A 19,566-nucleotide genomic window follows, 5' to 3' on the forward strand; every position below is an offset into this window, starting at 1 on the left:
GGGATCATGTGTCCTTCACCACGGTTGAAGATACTGGACAGTTCCAATGCTCTAAGGGTCCCTTGTGTGTGTCCCTCCTGCCTGTGTCCTCCAGCCCTAAACCCTGGCAACCACCAATCTATCCTCCATTTCTAAAATGTGGCCATTTCAAAAATGCAATATGAATGGGATCTTCTGGGATTGGCTTTCTCTGCTCAGCGCAGTTGTCTGGAAAGTCACCCAGGTTGCTGCATGCTCAGCAGTTCATTCCGTTTTGTGGCTGAGTCGTGTTCTGCAGTGGGCAGGAACCACAGCTTGGTAACCATTCACCATTACTAATTCTCTTATCACATCCATTCTGGTTGTCTCTGTTCCCGGCACTCATCACCCTCTGAAATCCTTTCATGACTGTGTTTTCTGGTCTATTGTGTCTCTCCTTAAGTGGAATATTAAACCTAGGGTACCAGAGAGCCCGGACTGGGTGTGGTCTGCTATGCCTTTCTGGAGCATAGTGCCTGGTGCATTCACAAAGCGTTGGATGATGGGACACCTGGGTGGCTCAGTGGTTAAGCGTCCGACTTTGGCTCAGGTCATGATCTCATGGTTTGTGGGTTCGAGTCCTACATCAGGCTCTCTGCTGTCAGCACAGAGCCTGGAGCATGCTTCAGATTCTGGGTCTCCGTCCCTCTCTGCCCCTCCTCTGCTTATGTTCTGTGTCTCTCAAAAATAAACATTAAAAGAAAGAAAGAAAGAAAGAAAGAGAAGAAAGAAAAGAAAGAGAAGAAAGCAAAGAAAGAAAGAAAGAAAGAAAGGAAGAAAGAAAGAAAGAAAGGAAGAAAGAAAGAAAGAAAGAAAGGAAGAAAGAAAGTAAGTGTTGGATGAGGGTTTGACCGAGCACACAGCCACAGCCGATCTGGGAGAAGTTGGTGCAGTGTCTGAGAAAGAGGTCAGGGCAAATTTGACTTCTGCAGAATTCCTGTATCTCATATAAGGGCTAGCTGTTAAAATTGCTACGTAAGGGAAAGGTTATCCTCGAAAATCCTATCAATCATCCTGAAACTGCTGGAATTAAGATCCTTGGAAATTCAAAAGCGAGAATTCACTCCTTTGCTTTTCTGGATATTTGACTTGTGGGCTCCACAACTACAGGAGAGCAGGTGGGCAAGGCTGTTGAGTGGGGGTTATAGTGAGAGAGTCAGCAAAGGGATTTCATTCTCTGGAGGAGCCAAAGGGGGATGAATTTATGTAAATGTGTGTGCAGTATAGTACGAACACGGTGTGGTGTTCATACACAGCGCAGCGTATATAGGATGTAATGTGCATAGGCTGTAAGGTCTATAAGGCGTAGCATGCACGCACAGTGCGGTGTGGATAGAGCGTGACGTGTACATGCTGTAAAGTGCATTCGCTGTAACGTGCATACGCTGTAACGTGAATACGCCGTATGATACGTTCGCGGTAACGTGCATGTGTAAAGTACGTTCTCTGTAACGTGCATACGCCGTAAGGTACGTTTGCTGGAACGTGCATACGCTGGAACGTACATACGCTGGAACGTGCACGTGGTGTAACTTGCCAGGCTTTCTCAAGGCTTATCTGTTGTCTCTCTGCTCCTTTATTCCAACTCAGGAGGCAACCTTTCCAAACAAGACTGGACCATCCAGTGGCCCACCACGGAGACGGGGAAGGAGAACAACCCCGTGTGCCCCCCGGAGCCCACGCCGTGGATCCGCACCCACCTCTCCCAGAGCCCCAGGGTCCAGACCAAGTGCGTCCAGCACTACTGTCACGCCAGCCCCTCGCCCGGGGCCCCCGTGTACACCCATGTGGACAGGCTTACCGTGGACCCCTACCCGGGCCTGTGCCCGCCACCGCCGCTGGAGTCAGGCCACCGTTCCCTGCCCCCGTCGCCCCGGCAGCGGCACGCGGTCCACACCCCGCCGCGCACCCCTAATATCGTCACCACCGTGACCCCTCCCGGCACACCACCCATGAGGAGGAAGAACAAGCTGAAGCCCCCGGGGACCCCGCCGCCCTCCTCCCGGAAACTGATCCACTTGATTCCAGGTTTCACCGCCCTGCATCGGAGCAAGTCCCACGAATTCCAGCTGGGTCACCGTGTAGACGAGGCCCACACGCCCAAGTAAGTGTGTTTGGTGGGTGCCCTGGGGCCAATGAGCCCCGGGGCTTCTGGGGGCTGCTTCATGGCCCCAGGACCGTGCCAGGTTAGGGGAGCCTCGAATGCGCTTGTGTTTCTCTTCTTCACTTGAATGAAAGGTGGCTTTTCATGGAGGGCCCGTGAGAAGATGAATAGCATTTCCCAGAAGTGACCCTTTAAAAACTTTTTATTTTCATTTAAGGTTTTATTTTGTTTTTGAGAGGGAGCGTACGTGGTGGTGCAGGCAGAGGAGGGGTAGAGAGAGAGAGAGGGAGAGAGAGAGTCTTCGGCTCCATACTCGGTGCAGAGCCGGATTCAGGGCTCCATTTCATGACCCTGAGATCATGACCTGAACTGAAATCAAGAGTCCGGGGCTTAACCGACTGAGCCGCCCCGGTGCCCCAGAAATGACCCTTTTTACAGTATGGGTCCTCCTCAGTTGGGGTCAGCAAACTACAGCCTGGGGGCCAAATCTGCATTGATGGCAACACAGCCAGGACCGTTCCGGTGTGTGTGGTCTGTGGCTGGTTTGTGCTGCAAGGCTGAGTTGAGTGTGGTCTGCAAAGCCGAAACTGTTTGCCATCTGGCCCTTGACAGGGAAAGCTGGCCGGCCCCTGCGGAGTCTATCCCAAGGATGCTCCTAGAAATAGGCTGTGAGCTGCACACCTACCCTTCCATTTTCTAATATTGCATTAAAAAGAGTAAAAAGAAACAAGTGATGTTTTTTTAAAAAAAATTTTTTTTTAAAATATTTATTTATTTTTGAGACAGGAAGAGACAGCATGAACAGGGGAGGGTCAGAGAGAGAGGGAGACGCAGAATCTGAAACAGGCTCCAGGCTCTGAGCTGTCAGCACAGAGCCTGACGCCGGGCTCGAACTCACAGACTGCGAGATCACGACCTGAGCCGAAGTCGGACGCTCAACCGACGGAGCCACCCAGGCGCCCCAAAGCAAGTGATGTTTTTATAATAGGTGCCATTTAACTCAGTATATCAAAATATTACCACGTCAACATAGAATCACTGTAAGATGATAACACGGAAATGTTTTGCATTCTCTTTTCCGTACAAAGTCTTCGACATCCAGTGTGTGTTTTGCACCCACAGCTCCTCTCAGTCCAGACTCCCTGCATTCTAAGTGTGCAGTGGCCCCTTAGGGCAAGTGGCTGCCGTGCTGGGCAGCATGTGTACGGGACGCGCTCGGTGCTTATAATGAAAAGGCACGTCCAGGTCGGGGTGGGTCAGAGAGTAGAACCAGACTATCGGAGCAGAGGTTTTGGTACAGAAGCTTAGGGTCAGCCTACAGGGGAGAAAATCATGAAAGTGGGTACCGTGTGCACCCGGCTCTGGTTTGGGGAGGATCTTGCTGCTGGCAGGGTGACATGGTGTCTGTAGCTACATACTGGCTGCTAGGAGGGGACGGGAAGCTCTCTGCAGGGCCCCTCAGAGGCTGACTGTGGCCAGGTGCCTTGCAGTCTTTGGAGGTTCTCAGTGTCTTTTTTTAAAGATTTTTTTAATGTTTATTTATTTTTGAGAAAGAGAATGCGAGTAGGTTAGGTGCAGAGAGAGAGGGAGACACAGAATTGGAAGCAGGCTCCAGGCTCCGAGCTGTCAGCACAGAGCCTGATGCGGGACTCGCACCCACAAACTGTGAGATCATGACCTGAGCCGAAGTCAGACGCTCAACCGACTGAGCCACCCAGGCGCCCTGGTTCTCAGTGTCTTAAAAATGGGAAAACATGCTAAGCAGGCTTACGAAAGTGGGTAGCATGTTTTAAAATTTTACACTGGACAAAATTGCCATGAAGGCATAGAAGATAAAATGATAGTTTGTGATCTTGCCGGGAGATACCATAAGGAGTCTGAATCTGGCACCTGGTGTATGTAAGAGCCCTGCATCCCTGCTCCGGGATCCCTGCAGCTAGGATGTGGGGGGGCAGTGGGGAGAGTTTCCTCGCATTTCTAGTATGTGGAGGCCCAGGTGAGGGCTGAGACCAGCCACAGACACCATAGAGTGTCCTGGGAGGAGCCAAAGGCAAGCAGGGCTGGCCCAGACTTCTGTAGGAAGCAAAGTGCAGAGGCCCTGACTGAATCTGACCTTCACTTTGGCTTCTTGTGACATTGCAAGGGCTCTCAGGGATTTCCTGACCCCCACTCCCTAGCTGTGCTCGTTTGCCTTTGACTCGGGCCTTTATCCAGGGCTGGCTCTCCAGCCTGGGCAGGTATGCAGAAGGACTCAGGGGGCCTGTCCCAATCTCAGACCCTCTCCCTTTCTCCTGTCTTAAGCAATAGAGAACCCACATGCCTGTGAAGTGTTGCTTTTTTGACATGGTCCCAGGACTCTCTTGGACTCCCACCTGACCACTTCTGTTGCCCTCAGCCACCCCTTTGGGGGTTCAGAGTGGCACCTGCCTCTGAGCGTCTTCACCGATTGAGCCAGTGTTTTGTGAGTGCTCATCGCCGTATGCAGGTGGATGTAAGACATTGGTTATCGGTTGCATCCTGCTATAAATGTAAAAATACGTGTCTCTTAGAATTAATGAAATGTGGTTTGTTCTAGGCTCTGGGCTAGTCGGTGGGGGTATCATGGGAAGCAAAAAAAGACATAGCCTTGGCCTCTTGAAGTCTGACATTAATCAAATAACCACACAGAAGTATTATAAAATTGTATCCGGTGCTTATGCACGGTGTTACAGGCTATAAAGATGCAGGGCAGGACACCATCAGAGCTCATGACCAGATAGAGCTGATCGAGTTTGAACTGGCAGGGAGGTGGAGGGGGGAGGACTAGGGAGGGTCTGGTCAGGGCGAGTTCCCAGAAGTGATAATTTAGACTGAAGGCTAACGCGCAGCTAAGATGATGAAGGGGTAGAGGTGGAGGGTATTCTAACCGAGAGGCGGGAGGGGGCACGATACATTTGAGGAATTGACAGAAGGTGACAGAAGGCGTCTGTGGCTAAGGGACCGAGGCATGTGATGCAGGAGGCGACTCGAGTAGGCAGGAGGCAGCACTATTCACAACAGCCCCAAGGTGGCAGCAGCCTAGGTGCCCATGGGCGGATGAGTGGAGAAACAAAATGTGGCCTCTCTACCCGGTGGAATATTATTCAGCCGTCAAAAGGAATGAAATTGTGACACATGCTTCCATGTGGATGCACCTCAAACACGGTATGCTAAGTAGGAGAAGCCAGTCACAAAAGGAAAAGTAGAAGGGTGGGTGCCGGGGGCTGGGGGAGGGGAACGGGGAGTTCGTGTTTACTGGGAGTTTGTGTTTACTGGGTACAGGGTTGCAGTTTCGGAAATGAAAAGGTTCTGGAGGTGGATGGTGATGATGGTCACACAACATGTGAATGTACCTAATGCTGCTGAAACTGTAGCCTTAGAAATGGCTAAAATGGTAAATTTTATGTTATATATATTTTACAGTAACAACGACAAAAAATTATGCAGGAAGCGTGCTCTGTCTCTCTCTCAAATATAAGTAAACATTAAAAAAAGTTAAAAAAAAGTTGGGGGGAGGTGCCTGGGTGGCTCAGCCGGTCAACCGTCTGACTTCAGCTGAGGTCATGATCTTACAGCTCGTGGGTTTGAGCCCCTCATCGGGCTCTGTGCCGACAGCTCAGAGCCTGGAGCCTGCTTTGGATTCTGTGTCTCCCTCTCTCTCTGCCCCTCCCCCACTCACACTCTGTCTCTCTCTCTCTCTCTCTCTCTCTAAAATATAAATAAACATTTAAAAAATTAAAATTAGGCAGGAAAGCTAGAGGTTGGCACACTTTCTCTGTAAGGGGCCAGACAGTGAATATTTCAGGCCGTGCGGGCCATGTGGTATGGTAGCAAAAGCAGCCATAGGCAATAGGTAAATACATGGACATGGTGATGTTTCAATAAAACTTTATTTGTCAAAATAGCCGCCGGGCTGGGTTTGGTGTCCCAGGCTATAGTTTGCCCTGTCAGAAGCCATGCTGTAGACAGTAATTCTTCTCCCTTGATAAGGCACTGGAAGGTTTTTAAGTGATTTTGGTGGAAGGCACGATCATATATGACGGTCACTTGTAGTCTGAAGCTGTGGTTTCTCCCAACTGTGCATCTTCCTCCCCTCTCCTTGTGCTCTTTGGACACATGATCTTTGCTCTACGTTGAACAGGTGAAGTGAGAGAGGCTGACCTTTGGGGGTTTTCTCCAGCTGTCTTGAGCTTTAGTTGACATATAACATCATGTACGTTTAAGGTGTGCAAGGTGATGGTCTAACACACATAGGTATTGTGAAATGATACCACAATTAGGTTTTGTTAACACATCCATCACCTCACCTCACATAATTTTTTTTTTTGTGATGAGAACATTTAAGATTTGTTCTCTCAACAACTTTCAAGTGTATACTACGGTGTTGCTAACTACAGTGACTAGGCTGTGCACTAGGTCCCCAGAACTTATTCACCTTCCAATGAGAAGTTTTTATCCTTTGGCCAGTGTTTCCCCATTTCCCTCGCCCCTAACTTCTGGCAGCCACATTCAACTCTGTTTCTATGTTTGATGGTTTGAGATTCTACATGTAAGTGGTATCATGCAGTATTTGTCTTTCTCTGGCTTATTTCACTCAGCATCATGCCCCCTCAAGGTCCATCCATGTTGTAATGGCAGGATTGCCTTCCTTCTTCAGGGCTGAATAATATTCCATTGTGTGCACACACATGTGGGTATCATTTTCTTTATCCATTCATCTATTGATAGGCACTGAGGTTGCTTCCATGTCTTGGCTCCTGTGAATAATGCTGCTACAAACATGGGGGTGCAGGTATCTCTTCAAGATGGTAATTTCATTTCCTTTGGATACACACCGAGAAGTAGAATTACTGGATCATACTGGTAATTTCCATTTTAATTATTTTGAGGAACCTCCATACTGTTTTCCATAGTGGTTGCAACAACTTACATTCCAACCAGCAGTGCACGAGGGTTCCCTTTTCTCCGTATCCCTACCAGAGCTTACCATCTCTTGTCTTTTTTGATAATAGCCATTCTAATGGGTGTGAGGGGGATGTCTCATTGCAGTTTTGATCTGCATTTCGCTGATGATTACTGACATTGTTGAGCGCTTTTCATATACCTGGTGGCCATTTGTATATCTTCTTTGGAAAAAAAAATGTCTATTCAGGTTCTCTGCCCATTTAAAAATCAGATGATGATGATGATGATTTTTTGCTATTGAGTTGTAAGAGTTTCTTCTTTTATTTATTTTTGTTTATTTTTTAAATATGAAACTTATTGTGAAATTGGTTTCCATTCAACACCCACACCCAGTGCTCATCCCAACAGATGCCCTCCTCAATGCCCATCACCCACTTTCCCCTCCCTCCTACCCCCCATCAACCCTCAGTTTATTCTCAGTTTTTAAGGGTCTCTTAGGGTTTGCCTCCTTCCCTCTCTGTAACTTTTTTCCCCCTTCCCTTCCCCCATGGTCTTCTGTTAAGTTTCTCAGGATCCACGTAAGACTGAAAACATATGATGATAAACCACTAGCCACTTTGATCAAAAAGAAAAAGGAAAGGACCCAAACAAATAAAATCAAGAATGAAAGAGGAGAGATCACAACCAACACAGCAGAAATAAAAACAATAATAAGAGAATATCATGGGGCACCTGGGTGGCTCAGTCGGTTAAGCGGCTGACTCCGGCTCAAGTCATGATCTCACGGTCCGTGAGTTCGAGCCCCGCATCGGGCTCTGTGCTGACAGCTCAGAGCCTGGAACCTGTTTTGGATTCTGTGTCTCCCTCTCTCTGACCCTCCCCTATTCATGTTCTGTCTCTCCCTGTCTCAAAAATAAATAAAACATTAAAAAAAAGAGAATATCATGAGCAATTATATGCCAATAAAATGGGCAATCTGGAAGAAATGGACAAATTCCTAGAAACATATACACTACCAAAACTGGGACAGGAAGAAATAAAAAAATTGAACAGACCCATAACCAGTAAGGAAATCGAATTAGTAATAAAAAATCTGCCAGAAAAAACAATAGTCCAGGGCCACATGGCTTTCCAGGGGAATTCTACCAAACATTTAAGGAAGAGTTAACACCTAATCTCTTTAAGGTGTTCCAAAAAATAGAAATGGAAGGAAAACTTCCAAACCCTTTCTGTGAAGCCAGCATTACCTTGATTCCAAAACCAGACAGAGACCCCACTAAAAAGGAGAACTATAGACCAGTTTCCCTGATGAACATGGATGCAAAAATCCTCAACAAGGTATTAGCCAACTGGATCCAACAATACATTAAAAAAACTATTCACCAGGACCAAGTGGGATTTATACCCAGAGCCCCGCGTCGGGCTCTGGGCTGATGGCTCAGAGCCTGGAGCCTGCTTCCGATTCTGTGTCTCCCTCTCTCTCTGCCCCTCCCCCGTTCATGCTCTGTCTCTCTCTGTCTCAAAAATAAATAAAAACGTTAAAAAAAAAAATTAAAAAAAAAAGAAATGGGCAGGCTGTTGATTCTTGTTAAGTTTTCAAGCTCCAGCACCCCGGTAGGTTTCAGTTTGGAGGAAGGCTGGGTTTTAGACACTTTATCCTTGGCACACCCATGGTGGTGAGTATCAGATGGTCTGTTTGGGTTTGAATCCTGCCCCTAGTAGTATACCATGGGCATTTTTAGAAAAAAAGCATAGCAAGAAAATAAAATATATTTTTAAAATATTTGTTTATTTTTGAGACAGAGAGAGAGCATGAATGGGGGAGGGGCAGAGAGAGAGGGAGACACAGAATCTGAAGCAGGTTCCAGGCTCTGAGCTGTCAGCACAGAGCCCGATGCGGGGCTTGAACTCATGGACTGTGAGATCATCACCTGAGCCGAAGTCAGACACTCAACCGACTGAGGCACCCAGGCGCCCCAGGGAAAGAAAATATTATCCGTAACACATCTCTCACCTCTATTGGGAGCCTTGGTATGTTGGAAAATATCAGAATTGCTGTGATTGGTTTTAATCAAAACCATTTTTCTTACTTAGTATTCATTCTCAAAGTCTGTTTGCTTTCTTCTTTTCCTTTTTTTTTTTTTTTTTTGCATTTAGGTGTGTGGTTTTACTTACCTGGCATTACTAAAACTCACGCACGTACACACGTATGTACGCAGGGACAAAGAACTACTCTGTTTTTTCCTCCCCTGCTAAAATCAGTACTTGATTATTGTGGAAATTGAGACAACACAGGACGTGTGATGAAGAAAGTGGAAAGTACATGCTGACCCTTTGTTTTCTATATATGTGTATATGTGTTTATAGAACGTATACACACATACACACACAGAGTGTGTTTTATCAACAGGGCTCAATCGTCTCCAAGGGAGCAAAAATTGTTTCTTGGTGGAGGAAGACAAAATAAAACCCTTGATATTACAATAGTTTGTGGCCCTCCAAAGAGCCACTTATGTAAACAGATATATTGTATATCTGTGGTATTACAATTTTCATTGGAGGTTAGGGATGACAATTAGAACAAAAATCCAAAACGTTTCCTTGAAGGTTCATAATGACAAAAAGATTGAAAAAGACTGACATGGCTCTATGGATGTAATCCTATAGATACAGTTAGGCTTATACATTGGGAGTTATCAAGGGTCCCCCGTATTCTTACCAGTCTTTTCTCTCTCTGGTTTTGTGGCCACACTTACATGGGTCAGCTGGCACCGATTCCTTATCAGCCGTTTGGAAAATTAAATCCGTGCAATCTCAGGGATTCTTCTGGTCATCTGACCTTCAGCCCAGAGGTGCCATGGCATTGGTGTTGGAAGAAGGAAAAACATAACAGTTCTTATGTGTGGAATGAGTTGTATGTCTTCACATTCCTCCGTTTGCCCATGATACAAAGGCTTGCTTTCTCTTGTCAGAGCATCTGAAAGGGTCAATTGGATTCCTGAAAACTGATCACATTGTAAATGCATGAGAGAAGCTCCGTGTTCCATAGGAATTCTATTGTGAACCCCTTCCCTTTTTTGCAGATCTTTTTTAAAGGTAATTTTCTTTCTTGGAAAAAAATTTTTGAAATGTTTATTTTTTTGAGAGAGAGAGAGAGAGAGAGAGAGAGAGCAAGCGTGTGAGCAGGGTGGGGGTAGGGCAGAAAGAGAGAGGGAGACACAGGATGTGAAGCCGCCTCCAGGCTCTGAGCGGTCAGATCCGGGGCTCGAATTCACGAACCATGAGATCATGACCTGAACCGTAAGTCAGACGCTTAGCCAACTGAGCCACCTAGGCACCCCTTTAAAGGTAATTTTCAATTACAATTTTGTTTTAACGACAGAAGTGATTCCCAGATACATCTTTATTTTGAAAATACAAGCAATAGAGGTGTAAGCCATACAAGGCCAAAGTCCCCCTTTCCCTTGCCATAGAGAGAGGCTCCAACTGTTAATACTTTGATAGGAATCCTTGCAGAAACACATATATTTGTATTGCATATATAATATATTTAGTTTACTTTCTTCATAATCCGAACCACACTCTTTTACCCGTGTGACTTACCTTTGTCAGCCCTGCATGAATATGAATATTCCATTTACGACTTTTTCATGCTCGATCCCTTTGAGATATTCTATTTTCCCCCAGGCACATCTGGGAGGTGCCGTTGTGCAAGGTCTCTGCTCTGAGGCCTCTGTACTGTTTATGGGTGACACATTCCACCGCTGCCCTTCTGAAAACCCTCAGCTGGCCAGTGAGCGAGGGAACCAGGCTGGATGAGACTGACCTTCATCCTCACGCTCCTGGTTGCTGCAAATTCAGATTCTGTGTGTGGCCTGGGCTGGATCATTTATAGCCAGTAAGAGCAGGCTTTGCTCAACAAGTTAATTATGTGCATAGGATTTCAGGAGGGATCTTTTTGTTTATCTTAGAAAACTAATTACATGCAAGCACTCAAACTCCCTGACACGCATCTATAGATCATTGTGCTAATTATTTATTTTTCAGGTTTTTTTAACTTTATTTATTTATTGAGAGAGAGGAGAAAGAGAGAGAGAGAGAGAGAGAGGGAGGGGCAGAGAGAGAGAATCCTAAGCAGGCTTCCTGCTGTCAGTGAAGAGCCAGATGTGGGGCTTGGTCCCACAAGCCATGAGATCATGACCTGAGCCAAAATCAAGAGTCAGATGCTTAACCGAGTGAGCCATCCAGGCGCCCCCATCGTAAGGGCAAGAGTGGAGTGATTATTTGTACATAATAGTATATTCCTTAAAAAGGAAGTTTCTGGGGGCAACTGGGTGGCTCAGTAGGTTGGGCGTCTGACTTTGGCTCAGGTCATGATCTCACAGCTTGTGGGTTCGAGCTCCGCGTTGGGCTCTGTGCTGACAGCTCAGAGCATGGAGCCTGCTTCAGATTCTGTGTCCCTCTCTCACTCTGCCCTTCCCCCACTCATGCTCTGTCTGTCTCTCTCTCTCTAAGAATAAATAAAACTTAAAAAAAAAAAGGATGGTCCTGCCATGCTCCTGCAAAGGGTCCTTTTAGGTCTAATTAAGCATTCAGACAAACGAGATTAATATAAGTCACGAGATTGACCTGGGAAGGTGCAGGGTAGCATCAGGTGTCTCTTCTGTGGGTCCTCAGGGGCTACTCTTCCATGCACCTCCCCCTCAAGGGCAAGGTGATGAGACCTACGTTTAAGGAGGTATGGAAGCCATCCCGACTTAGGGGGCAGTAGCTCTTGTAACAGCTCCATCTATGTGGCTTCCAGGGGTCCCGCAGGAGATGTGCCCAGTCGTAGCAGTCCTGCAGCTCGGAGTCCCCAAGGCTGTGGAGCCCTCCTCAGGTATTTCAAGTTCACGGCGAGAACTCCCAGGGCACACGCAATCTGCCAACAAGAGGCGATTCTACCGCGAGCAGTGTGGTGTCTTAAAACAGTTGACATTTCCCTTTTAGGGATGTTCAGAGGATCAGAGCTAGAGAATCAGCTCAAGGTCAAATGTCCATTTACAGAAGACAAAGAGGTTACGTTCGCTCTTTTCCGTAGCTTCTCTTTAAAAGACTTGTAGGGTGTACTTGTCACCAATTCACACTGAATTTCTTCTCATTTTGAATCAGGGAGGTCTTTAACAAGATCTTTTACAATTTATATACTACCATATAATATATATATGTATATATATGTATTTATTTATATTTATATATTATATAATTATATAAAATTTATATTATTAACTTATAATACATTAATTAATATACTAATAAATTATATATTAAATTATATAATATATATTATAAATATATATGTATTTATATAATTTATAAATATCTCCAGTAAAATCTATGCTTATCAATTTTTTAAAGTGTCGCTATTACTTTGCATAAGAAAGTGACATCCACAGCCCCATCTTCCTAATCAGCATTGACACAGGGCCCCCTCTCCCAGAGAGGGAGAGAGAGGATCCTAAGCAGGTTCCGCACTGTCAGCACAGAGCCCAGTGTGGGTCTTGAACCCATGAACTGTGGGATCATGACCTGAGCTAAAATCAAGAGTTGGGCACTCAACCAACCGAGTCACCCAGGTGCCCTTGCCCCCGAGGCTTATGAAAGCACCAGCGAGGCATCATTCATGGCCACATTCCCACTGACGTCGCAGCTCTCAAGTTCCATCATGAAAAATTAGCTTAGCCGTGTGCTTATTGTATCAGAAATTATTGTGGTCATGTGTGCTGTGAGCTGGGTAACCTGGCGTTTTGTCGGAAGTACCTGGTTATTTACAAGGAAGATGCTCTTCTGGTGAGATTTGATCCTGTTAAGTTAAGAAGTTTTACTTATGTGGCCCCCGCCTCAGTCTTGTGTTCTACACGCTCTCTTGGAGGGTGTCCAGAGGGACCGAGCCCCAGTTGCCCGTGATGGTACAGCCTGCACCCCCACCCCACCCTCCACGTCACATCCTTTATGGGCTTTCCTTCCTTCCTGCCTCACGTCTCGACTTTATCATGCTTCCTGGGACCACCTTCCAAATACACCGTTTGCACCCCCAAAATTTCTCTTGGGGTCTGATTTTGGGGGGACCCAAGCTAACACAGGTCATTATTAATATACTTGCATTAAGCTCGATACACAGTGCATTTCCACTGAATGAAAAGGTTTGTTGATGGAATAATCACTATAATAATATGCATGACGGCCATCACTTACTGAACACTTCTGGCATACCGGCATTTTTTACATGGTTTATTTTATTGACTCCCATTTTGCAGGTGAGGAAATAGGCTTTAAAAGAGAACATGCGTTGTCCAAGCTCATTCAGACTAATTAAGTACTGGAGTTGGAGTTCGTTCTCCCCCACAGTCCCTGGGGACACTGGAGGATGGGGTGGGTAAGGGCATGGGCTCTGGAGCCAGGTGGCCTGGGTTTGCAGCCGGACTTTACCACTTCCCAGTTGTGTGCCTTTATTCCGATTTCAGTGTCCCAGTCGTGCAAAAGAAAAATGGAGACCATGCAGTGAATCCAAATATCACCGCCCCTTAGTTTCTCTTGCTGTGAAATGTCCGTGGGACGTGCTCCATTTTATAGACCATGTCTCAATTTGGGTTTGTCTGGTGTTTCTTTATGATTATATTCAGATTATACAATTTTAGCAGAGATATGGTGGCATCCCCAGTGCATCAGAGCAGGAAACGCTTGTTGATTTGACCCATTACCGGTGGTGCTACTTATGATCACTTGGTGAAGGCGCCCTCTGTGCGATTTCTGCCCTGGACGGTTACCCTTGTACCCATTGAAGTTAATACATATCTTGTGGGGCGATACTTGGAAACCATGTAAATATTTTGTTTACTCCTCAAGGTTTCACCACTGATTTTAACACCCACCGATGATTCTTGCCTGAATTAATTATTACTATGATGGTTTCCAAATGGTCATTATCTAATTCTGTCATTTCTTCCACATTTGCCGGTCAGCTTTATACCGGAAGGATAAAACTTCCCCTTTTTCCTTCCTTGTTTGTATCAGTGTGGTCTCACGGATTCTTATTTGATTCCATAGGTTACAGTCCCTTGTTATTATTATCTATTTTGACGCTCAGTTACTTATCTTCAGTGTGGCCGGTGGAAGCCCCTTCAAGCTGGTTCCTGCATCCTTTAGACATGTTCTTCGCTTTCTTTGAGCATTGCTTTATTTTCTGGCACAAGAAGATACGGAATTTCTACCCGAAGGTGGATGTTCTTTCTTTTTTTTTTCTCATGTATAAGATACTGTTTGTAAAGAGCTTGGTGCTGTGCTTGGTGCAAAGTAAGTGTTGGCTCTTATTAATATCATTACTCTTACGATGATGTGCTAGCCCTTGACAGACCCTCAGACCTCCTGATCTTTTTCTAGGAGCCGTGGACGGGCAGGCTCCGCCAGAGCACAGCTGGGTGTCATGAAAACACGCAGTATCTGTTCTTTTCTGGTACCCAGACCCTTACCTCACAAGGATACAGTCTTCAGGGCTTGTCCCCTGAGAGGTGTAATTTTCTGAGAAATTACCGAGTACATAGAAAAGTGCAGTGACTAATGGAATGGACCTTTGGGTCCCAACCATTGCTCAGAATGAACGCATAGGAACATCGTGTTCTATTTGCTCGGCCATTTCTGCCCCCTACCCTGACACAACAATGATGAGATTCGTTTGAAATCCATCCATGTTGATACACACGTAGCTTCTTAGTCATTCGCTTTCATCTGCTGTGTAATATCCCATTGTATGAACACACAACTGAGTCCCCTGTGGTTTGCTGAGTCCCCTGTTGATGGATATCTCAGTTGCTCCCATGGCTTTACCGTTGTCACCGGAGCCGCAGCGCGTGTTTCCTTGTGCCCAGGTGCAAGCGTTTCTCTAAGAGGCATCCTTCAAAGTGGAATGGCTGGGCCAATGTATTTAATACATTAAAATTGTATTTTAGGGGAGGGAGGATCGCTTTAAGATGGCAGTGCTTTCAAGAATCAAAGGGGCGGCGCCTGGGTGGCTCCGTCGGTTGAGCGTCCGACTTTGGCTCGGGTCATGATCTCGCGGGTCGTGGGTTCGAGCCCACATTGGGCTCTGTGGTGACAGCTCAGAGCCTGGAGCCTGCTTCCGATTCTGTGTCTCCCCCTGTCTCTGCCCCTCCCATGCTCATGCTCTGTCTCTCTCTGTCTCCCAACCATAAACGTTAAAAAAATTTTTTTTTGAATGAATCAAAGGAAGGCTCAGGCACTAAGACTGGGGAGGGGGCAGGCATTTTGGTGGCAGTGGGTTTTTCTGGAGTCCATCAAATGAAGTGTCTAAGAAGGCTGGTACTGCACCTGTTACCCCTTGTTCTCGACCACCAGAGACAGAGGGAGGAAGTATTCAGAGCCAGAGGGGGAAGCGATGTGCTTCTCTCCTCACTACTTTCTCTTTATCCTGGACAGATGACCAGACTGGAGGTGCTCCGAGAGGGGCTGCCCCAGAGGGCCCCCAGGCACAGTTACTGAGGCCAAGCTTGCTGGGAGACAGTTTGCATGGAGCTAATGTTGCCTTTCTTATTACCCTTACCACTTTCATTATTAGCATCTGTCTGGAATGTGCCAGGTTCTATTAAAAATAGTCAGGAGCGCCCGGGTGGCTCAGTTGGTTGAGTGTCAGACTTCGGCTCAGGTCATGATCTCGCAGTTGGTTGATTTCGAGCCCCAGGCCAGGCTCTGTGCTGACAGCACGGAGCCTGGAGCCTGCTTCGAGTTCTGTGTCTCCCTCTCTCTCTGCCCCTCCCCTGCTCGTGCTCTGTCTCTCTCTGTGTCTCAAAAATAAATAAACATTAAAAAAAAGGCGTATCTAAAATATGCCCATCTAACCATATGCCTCTCTCCCTCCCTGATCTGTGTCCTGGGCAGATTTGGGGGATTGTGTCGGCTCCCAGGTCCCCGAAGGTGGCCCCGCCATGGCTCACCTCATCTGGTCTCCAGTCGCCCTGTACAGTTGTTTCCCATCTGGCTCATTCCCTAGATTGCCTTTGCCGCCACTCTTAGCTCTGGGAGAGCCCTGCTGGTCTTTTCTCAGCACGAGGTTCTTAGTGAGGATTCAGTAGAGACTTGGTGGGCATCTGTTGAATGAATGGATGTTGGTAGTAGCAATATCAGCATCAGTGATGTGTTGAGTGCCAGTGAGGCCTCAGGCATTTTCTTGTTTAATTCCACAGCACCCCATGTGAGGCGGGCATTGTCCTCATCCCCATATTACGCACGAAGAAACAGAGTCTCAGAGAGGGTAGAGAAACCGCTTAGTGTCGCAGCCAGTAAGTGGGAGCCGAGAGATCAGACTCAGCCCTGACCCCAGATCCCTTAACTGCTGCACCTTACCGCTTCCTGGATAGTGTTGACTTCTGCCCAGGAGAGACTTGCCTTCGAATCTCTGGTGATGGTCCGGATACAACAGGTTGCTACCTTGTATCTGTGTGTTTGTGGAACAATACTTTAGGGCAGTGATTTAGATACTCTGGGACTCCAACCACTCAGGCAGGCAAGATGACTTCCGGAGGCCCATGGGGCAACTTGAAACCTTTCAAATTATGTCAACATTTAAGGGCTATTCAAAAAAAGTATGGTTGGCACATCAGATCCAGGATTCATTAGAATTCGTTGCTTAAGATGAGGCTGGCAAGCAAGCAAGCAAATAAATAAATAAATGTCAATTTATTTTTAGTTTATTATTATTATTATTTTTTTAATGTTTATTTGTTTTTGAGCGAGAGACAGAGTACGAGCGGGGAAGGGGCAGAGAGAGGGAGACACAGAATCCGAAGCAGGCTCTAGGCTCCGAGCTGTCAGCACAGAGCCTGATGCAGGGCTTCAACTCATGAACCGTGAGATCATGACCTGAGCCGAAGCCAGACGCTTAACTGACTGAGCCACTTAGGTGCCCCTAATTTTTTTTAAGTATATTTACTTTGAGAGAGAGAGAGAGAGAGAGAGAGAAAGTGGGGGAAGGGCAGAGAGAGAGGGAGAGAGAATCCCAAGAGGGCTCCACTCTGTCAGAGAGGAGCCCAACGTGGGGCTTAAACTCATGAACTGGGAGATCACAACCTGAGCCGAAATCCAGAGTTTGACGCTTGACCAACGGAGCCACCCAGGCACCCCATAAAAAGTCAGTTTAACAAACTAGTAAAAAACGATGGTACTTCGATATGGCTTCAGAAAGCAGTTCAGACAGCGAATGAAGTTTGGGGAGTACCACCTCAAAGTTATCTTCCGACCACAAAAGGTCAGGTTTAACTTTCTAAAGTGGATGAAACACACAAGTTCACAGAGGGAGGAGGCAGTGTCTAGAGTTGTGGATGGAAGGGTTTGGATAACTGGTGGGGGAGGTGTGCAGTTTTCCCCTGTGGTTTTCCACTTTGTGTTAATTTCCCTGCCTCCCTCTCTGCTGCAGAGCCTGGTTCTTGGAGGGGGGAAGAAGCCTTCCTACTCTGGAGCAAGCTTGTTGGAGTCTCCCCTTTGTGGAAATATATCTGTACCCCTTATCAGTGTTAAAAATTCTCGGGATGAGACAAAGATGTATGGAATTTGTTCACATGGAATGTGAATCCAGGAAACATTTTCTGGGCCCCGACCGTGGACCAGGCACTAGGGTGAGAATAGGGATACAGAGATGGATGTGGACGCAGATTCCCCTGGTCAGTGTCAGAAGTGCTGGGGTAGAGGCAGACATAGAGTTTACAGATTTGATCCCTTGTCGTGTTTGAACGACGGAGGGAGTTTATTTCCTCTGAGCAGAAGTGAGGAAGTGACATTTTAACAGGACCTTGTGCAGGTGTGTTAGAATTGTTGGCTGGGCACAGAGATGGGGAGACATTTTGGTACCCATTTTGACCTGGCTCAGCTGTGGCCACATGTCTGGTAAGTCTAAGGCTGGCTGTTGCCCCTCCAGTTCCACGGGCAGGCATTTTTCACAGACCCTGGTATGACTTCAGGAATCCTTAACACATTCCGGGAGAGTTGCTCTCGGTCAGTGGAAGGTGCAATGTTTGACTAATATCTGATTTCCATCCTTTCCCAGGGCCCTTCCATTCTGGAGGTTAGAGCAAATAGTTCTTCTCTCGATGGAGATGGGACTTAGAATGTGAAACTAAGATAGGTAAGAAAGAACTGGAGGGAGAGCGTCCTTTCCTTAAGCTGGTAAACATCATTTTTTAGCTACGATTTAGGACACCCTGTGGTTTTATGGCACTGTGATTATGTTATAGATGCACTTATCCCCAAATCATCCAGAAGCATCATCCTCCAGGCCTGTTTATGCAAGCCACAGGCTGCTTAACCACAAGTGAAACGAATGTTTTGCATGGCGCTGGTATCTTGAATGCGTAATTATAGTTATTGTTATTACCCTGATCAAAGGAAAAGTATGAGGATTAGATTCGGTTTGAGGTGCCCAGGAATAAACGCCTGTCTCGTGGGCAGGACAGTTCAGGGTTTCCTAAGAGACTTCATTCGTCTGGTAGAATTTATGGTTTCTTTTTATTTCTCCTAGTGGCAGTCATGTTGAGTTTTTGCTTCTCCAGCTTTCCTCGGCACTGGCAGGCGCCAGCCTTCTGGGAAGCAGTGCCATTTGGCTGCCAAATTAAATGCCCCACATCCACTCACTCTAGAGAGTGGTGCCATTTCTGGAGAGAGAAGGCCCTGCTCTCTATCTTGATATTTGACCTAGTTGATGGAATTTGAAATGAACCTTTTAGTGTGATAAATGGGGAGACATAAAAACTCCTTCCAGGGCTAACTTCTCCACTGTGCTTTGGCTCCTGGATGGCACCTTGAGTCACAGAGGGCATCTGCCCAGCACTTTGATTTAAGATAATGGGGGCCTGGATGGAGGTATGATATCAGCATCATGTGGGGCAGTCACACCGAGGTGGGCAGTATGTGAGGCCTTTGAAAGCCAAGGCAGAGGTTAGGAGCAAGGCCGGGGACGGCTGAGACTGCAGAAACGCATTCAGAACCTGAGGGCCATGAGAGAGAAGCTGTTCAAAGCCAAGGGAGTGGCCTTAGCGTGCCAGTTGGAGGGTAGCCACGAACCAGTCATAACCACCCTTACGTAGGGCTCTTCTGTGTTCCTTATTGGGTCAGGGGCCAGGCCTGGATCCACCCCAGAGTGAAATCTGGCCCCAGCTGAAACTCTATACCATTATATGCCAGATGGAAGGCTTTGATAATTGAATTTCATTCATTCATTCATTCATTCGTCATGTATTTTTGCCCACATGTTGCAAAAGTCCTGCAGGGACCCTGGTGAGCAAATGACCCCTGTTTTCCAGGAGCTGACAACTGAGCAAAAAAGAGCTATTTATCGGGGCGCCTGGGTGGCGCAGTCGGTTAAGCGTCCGACTTCAGCCAGGTCACGATCTCGCAGTCCGTGAGTTCGAGCCCCGCGTCAGGCTCTGGGCTGATGGCTCGGAGCCTGGAGCCTGTTTCCGATTCTGTGTCTCCCTCTC

The 19,566-nt window shown here is 46.8% G+C and overlaps 1 protein-coding gene across 1 annotated transcript in view; it reads left to right on the top strand.

Moving 5' to 3' along the window:
- Positions 1 to 19,566, top strand: part of KSR2 (kinase suppressor of ras 2) — a 325,968-nt gene that overhangs the window by 76,386 nt on the left and 230,016 nt on the right. Inside the window, exon 2 of the mRNA XM_049619270.1 lies at positions 1,609 to 2,122. Within this exon, the coding sequence (XP_049475227.1) occupies positions 1,609 to 2,122 (514 nt within the window). The remainder of the gene's footprint in view (positions 1 to 1,608; positions 2,123 to 19,566) is intronic.

The sequence above is a fragment of the Panthera uncia genome (genome assembly GCF_023721935.1).
Source record: "Panthera uncia isolate 11264 chromosome D3 unlocalized genomic scaffold, Puncia_PCG_1.0 HiC_scaffold_8, whole genome shotgun sequence".
NCBI classification, from domain to species: domain Eukaryota; kingdom Metazoa; phylum Chordata; class Mammalia; order Carnivora; family Felidae; genus Panthera; species Panthera uncia.